At 41.6% G+C, this 6,000-nt stretch overlaps 1 protein-coding gene across 1 annotated transcript in view; it reads left to right on the forward strand.

The window, feature by feature from the left end:
• The window catches only part of suclg2 (succinate-CoA ligase GDP-forming subunit beta), an 89,635-nt gene extending 84,593 nt beyond the window's left edge, over nucleotides 1-5,042 (forward strand). Inside the window, exon 11 of the mRNA XM_068594158.1 lies at nucleotides 4,041-5,042. Coding sequence (XP_068450259.1) covers nucleotides 4,041-4,153 — 113 coding nt within the window. The 3' untranslated portion in view covers nucleotides 4,154-5,042. The remainder of the gene's footprint in view (nucleotides 1-4,040) is intronic.
• Nucleotides 5,043-6,000: the final 958 nt, after the last annotated feature.

A 6,000-nucleotide genomic window follows, 5' to 3' on the forward strand; every position in this document is an offset into this window, starting at 1 on the left:
CACTGACAAGATTATTAAGCTGATTAAAAAGTCTTTTCAGATTTTTAGAAAAGTATGTATATTGTGTATGTGTATGTCAAACCTCTAGAACAACTAAACCTGTTGCACAGGCTATGTAACTTTTCTGATCAGCGGCCATCATTTTGAGAAACCCGTCGCAGTATTACATTAATTATGCAAACAATCAAATTAATGACGTGAGAATTATTGTGCATGCTCGTTCATGTAATTAGTCAAACCTGTGCTTTTCCTGCTGTAGCAAGTAGAGATGTCTATGAAAAGCCTTTGGTAAATGGTAATAGCGTGTTTTATTAGTTATGAATTTAACGATTCATTTGTAAAAGAAAGATGTTATTTCTCTTACACAAAGTAATTTATTCTACAAAACTAACCCTTATTAAAAACAAAGTTCAGAGCGAATGGATCAAGCTAATTCCACCACCACAGAAAGGGATTTAGATAAGTTATCAAGCCTTACATCATTTATTTTCTTATCTTTACCTTGTGCAAGAACACACTTCACACACATCACAGGCACAACAATTCTCTGTGATGCACAAGAACCAGGAGAAGCACAGAGTAACTCTGTGGGTAGGAGAATAAAGCGGCGTCTTCTCCTCTCATCAGATCTTAGCTTCACTAAACTCAGCTCGTTAGGACAGAATTAGTCACAGATTTATGAACAACAGCATCAACAGAACCTCTCCAGCGCGAGCCTTTTGGCACAGCCCCAAGCCTTATTATCCTGTTGAAACGTGGTGGCCTTTAATTGACTCGCGCATTAAAGTGGCATTTTCAAGAATAGTCTCAAGAAAGCTTGCACATTAGTGTCGATATCCAACAGAAATGTGTTCTACAAAGTGGCAATTATTTAGATGGCAAAATACATAAAGTAGCTGTATTTAACATTCAGAGCATTAATATAGCAGAAAACAACGATGCTCTTTGGTGGAGTAATGTCTTTCTGAGCAGAGAATGAAGTCACGCGAGCGCCTCCTTGCTTCGTTGACGTCGCCGGGGCGGCCACGCGGACAGTGAGCTCAAGTTTGTGCACGTGAGCGTGACCCGCCTGGCTCACGGCCGCCGCTCTGCACGGCTCACACAAAGATTGTACTGCTGATAACGTTGTTAAAGAAACGGAGCACCCATCATCCACTGTCGGCTCTGTCAGCAATTTTCGCGTAGTTAGCGCTGTTAGCACTGTTAGCTATGAGCCACCAGCTCAACGTCAGAATGTTGCACCTTGAAAGCAGCGCAGCGTTTGTTTGTTCACACTGTTTCAACAGTGTGTAACTTATGTTGTTATCGCCATGAGGCACCCAGTCAAACATTGCATTTTAAGTTTCACCAATTCTCTCATGCATTATGCAACTTTATTGTATCTCTGCGTGTGTGTGCGTGTGTGTGTGTGTGTGTGTGTGTGTGTGTGTGTGTGTGTGTGTGTGGTGTAGTTCAGTGTACTGTACTTTTGTTTATTTTTGTAATGTTTTAATTGCTCTAATAGTTTGTCTGAAGAGCATCCGAATGGAAAGAAATCTCTAGTAATTGGCAGTCATTGGCAGACATTAATAACCCTCTAAAACCCTGGAGATTGTGTAAATAATGTTGTGCTATGGAGCAGTGAAAATCTCTCATTTTTGTCTTTTCAGTTAATCTCATGGTATTTCACTTTCAAATTAAAGTTGTTCTTGATGTGAGTGTATTTTATTATGTGTCTGGGTCCGGGCTGTGAGTAGGTCTCTGGCAGCACCTAGTGGCTGCAGGTGAACACACACATCCATGTACTAAGCAGACTCTACAAACACAGACACACACTCTCATACACACCCAGTCGTGCTGTTTCCAGCCGGGCTCCATCCTTTCCTCTGCTGCTGTGAGCTATCATTGCTCCCTACTGCTCACAGTGGAACTGCAGTCCACTCACTCACTCACTCACTCACTCACTCACTCACTCACTCACATATGCAGAGGAAGACCCACGTCAATGCATGACTCTTTGTTCTCACTCCCACAGATGCGTGACCCTCCTCACACATTACATGGATGACACAAGTAGCACAGATGCAGTGTCTTAACAATGCTGCCGCACACACTATTGTTTCTCATTCATATTTATGGCACAAAAAAAATTGAAGTGCATGTGTTGTTTTCTTTATTTCAGGCCTGTATACACTTTCCATAGTCGTATTTGTCTTTTCAGAGTATCTCTTGCATTATGTATTTTATGCTGTGGCCACATATGGCTGCTTCTGCCGGAGGTTTATCTCACGTTGTTTCGACTTTGTTGTGCTGCAACTTTGTTTTAATCATCTGACGGATGAGCCTGTTTGATATTACGGCTCCACCTATTGAACGTAAAGCATTCAGTGACGATGTGAGTGTGAGCGACAGCAGAGAGACCACAGAGTCGTCACAGAGAGATTATTCCATCCTCTGTTTTTGCGCCAGAGCAAGGTCTCTTCCTACTTGTATTCTAATTAATTACATCGCACAATTGATTGTTTCAAATGTGTGTGGAATGACTTATTATCAAGCTGGACAAAAGAGGTGAAATATTAGGCGTTAAGTGGCGCTGGTAATAGAATTCTTCATGAAAGGTATATTGATCAGGGTGGCCTGGCCTCCAGAGAGTTCACACATCATGCAGTCTTAATTACAAGCCAGCCAGGAGAGCTAAGGTCAACCTGTAAGTGTCTGAGTACACACACACACACACACACACACACACTCACAGAGCGCCATTTCACTCAAAGGTCTCGAGTGAATTCAGAGAGACCGATGTACAACATTGGCAGATAATTTCACATCACATATTGTAATTCCACACATACAGTACATACTGTACACTAATGTAAGACTGTAAAACTATTATTTTCATTAGAGATTCAACTGCAGGTTTTATTATTATTTTCTCTTCTAATCATTTGGTCGATAACGTGTGATATGTTTTGACGGTCCAAAACTTAAAAAGATTCAGTTTACTACCATGAAGGACAAATACTCACATTTTTAAAGCCATTCCAGCTTCAACAAAAGACATAAAACAATCAACTAATTGTTGCAGTATATATAATAATATTAATAATAATAATAGGGCATAATAATGATCAATATCAAAATGAGAAGCTAACTCGATTAGTTTTTGAAAAGGGTGCTGGTGTGGTGAAAAGTGGTTTATAAGATCCAATAAGTATCAAGTAGTCAGATTACACGATGCTGTGTGTGACGATCAAATTACTGTTTAAAATAAGATGTTTGATGGCCCCCTGGAGCTATTTAGGTGTTGAAGATAAAGACAGACGTAATTACAAATAAATAAAACCAATAATAATAAAAATGAATAGGATGTGTTTTTAAAAAATTAAAAATAAATTCCAGGAGTAGGCAGAGTAGAGAATTGTTGTTCCCGGATCAGACAGGACTCTGTAAATGGCCTTTTCTCTGCCATCACGTCTTCATGTGTGAAATCAGTAAATGCCACATAAACAGCTGGCTTTTGTTGTTTTAGCAGCGTGGGCGATTCTGCTCCATTTGACCTTTTGCTCTCTCTCATCTCACTCGCTCCCTCTTTTCATCATTGTCCTCTCCCTGTGTGTGTGTGTGTGTGTGTGTGTGCGCTGCGCCGTGAGGCAGACAGTTTAGTGTGTGGAGGCTTGGGGCTGTGGAGGGAGTCTCCGGGTGTCTCTCCATCTCTGTGTCTGGTTGGTTGGGGGTCTACCGGGGCGTGGACGCCAGCGTATCATCCAGCACCTGTTGCCCCTGACCTCGCTGCAGCCGACACTGCCAACACACACAAACGAATACAAATAAATTGTCCTCTTGCCTCACTGACAGAACTACCACCGTTCAGCCATAACTCCATCCATCTGTCATCAGGTGCATTGATTCCTCCAAAGGAGCTCTTTGTCTTTCACACAGTGTTGGTTTTTACATCAGTGCATACGGCATGTCGGGTTCAACCTTGTTAAGCCCTCCGATTTTCTTTTTTTTGTGTCAGCACTGTGGTATTCCTGTAATGACGTCGTTTCTGCTCCTTCTAGGGACCAACGTCAACGAGGCCAAGAGGATTCTGAGCGAGAGCGGCCTGCCCATCACCGCAGCGGAGAACCTGGATGACGCTGCCAAGAAAGCTGTGGCCGCCATCAACAAATAGAGAAAGCTTCTCGGCACTACCGGCATGCATCATCACCATGAGCCTTTTCTTACACATGCAGACCTCCAGGACCTCAAGCCTTCGCTCTCGTAGGCCTTTGATGTTTTTTTAGTTTCAACACCAGCTTTAACGATAATACGTTCACTGCCAAATGTGTGTCTTCATCACAGGTTTTCGGATGCTGTGTCATCTCGATACATGCGTCACAGTGTGCCGTGTTAATTAGCAGATCTTACGTCTATGTTTTCTTGTTTTTATTTCTAAATTGCTCTCTAATTCTTAGTCTTGTCCACATCATTTTGTCGTGGAATATCATAAAGCTCCTTTGACCCTGTTGGAAAGTGATCCAACACTTTGTGCATTCCATTTTCAAAAGTGATAGACGCCACTTTCTCTCCACGCTGTGTGGCATTTGTGTGAAATGTTATTAGAGAGATTTTCAGCGCCCTCATTTTTTATAGTACAGTATGACTGAAAACAGCTGTTTTTATGAAATCTATGATACGGCTGTTCCAAAAGGCCGCATAACAGCGAGCACATCGTAACTGTGGATCAATCTGTCTGTTTTCCTGGTGACAGAACAAATCCATTAATCCATCCAAAGCCTTATCTGTGTATCACATGAGGTGGATGGAGTATCGACGCTGTGAATATTATACAGCATGTCTTAATTATGAACTGCTTAAATCTGTGCCTATTTCAGCAAGGCCAAATTTTGTAAACTGTCTTGCCGACTCTTTGGGTCCCTGCAGTACATTTATTCAGAGGTGCTGAGAAAACAAAAAATTAAGAATACAACTGTAATTTGCTTTTTTTTTGTAATCAAGAATGTATATTGACAGGATATCTTGAAGACAGTGTCAAAACTGTGTATATAATTTGAGAGATTAAAAACAACCATTTTGATTCGATGGTCTGGTTTCATTTGTTTGCCTCACATTCCAGTTTCCATTAAGGTGACCAACATTGCTCCTGCATTACGCCAAGTTTCCGCTTCAGATCCGCTCCCTATACGTTTAGTCTGAGGGTCACACGGCCTAATAGGTTCAGACATGGGGCGAGGCGCCTTTATGAGATGTAATCTGTGTTGAACAGCTGTGTATGTTGTGACACCGTGCCAATAGTTAAAAGTGTTTTAATCAAAGGACAAAATGATACTAATTCCTACAAAATACTTCCTTTTTTTGTTGATTTTATTAATACAGAAATACATAGATTTTGGATAAAGCTGGAGTCGTGTAAAAAAAAAGTTGAACAGTGAGCCCAGGTTTCCAAGAACTTGCTCATACAACATATTATACATGTATGTTACACCCTTTTTCACTCTACCTTGCTTTTCATCTTTGGATTGGCACACACACACACACACACACACATGCAGACACTTAAATTCCTTAAATCACACACCAGTCCTTTAATAAAACTCAAGTGTAGATGGTCCCAAGAGAGATTTGAGAGGAGAGACTGTCCTTCATCGGCTGTGTGAGCAGAACACAGAGACAGAGAGTTGACTGAGACCTATTCCTGTCAGACACACTGACTGTGTGATGGATTATCTGTCAGGCAATCTGAGAGGATGCCCAGACACACAGGATCGACTGCCACCTCCATGAAACGCACACACACACACACACAATGCATGTTCGTCGTCCTCCTGTATGCACCAAGATCTTTTTTCTGACGAGAACACTCAAACTGGAGCCCTCCTTTAAAACGCTCGCAACTAGTTTTCTTTTAATCGGGCAAAGTTGAGAGGACTCCAGATGGGGGCCTCTCTGCTAACATCTTTGCTTTCCATACAGTCAGAAATGACATGCTGTGTATTAACTGCCAACCTTGATACAAAG

Source organism: Clinocottus analis, unplaced genomic scaffold (assembly GCF_023055335.1).
Source record: "Clinocottus analis isolate CAN_PGR_092001 unplaced genomic scaffold, fCliAna1.0.p SCAF_3, whole genome shotgun sequence".
Taxonomy (NCBI): Eukaryota; Metazoa; Chordata; class Actinopteri; order Perciformes; family Cottidae; genus Clinocottus; species Clinocottus analis.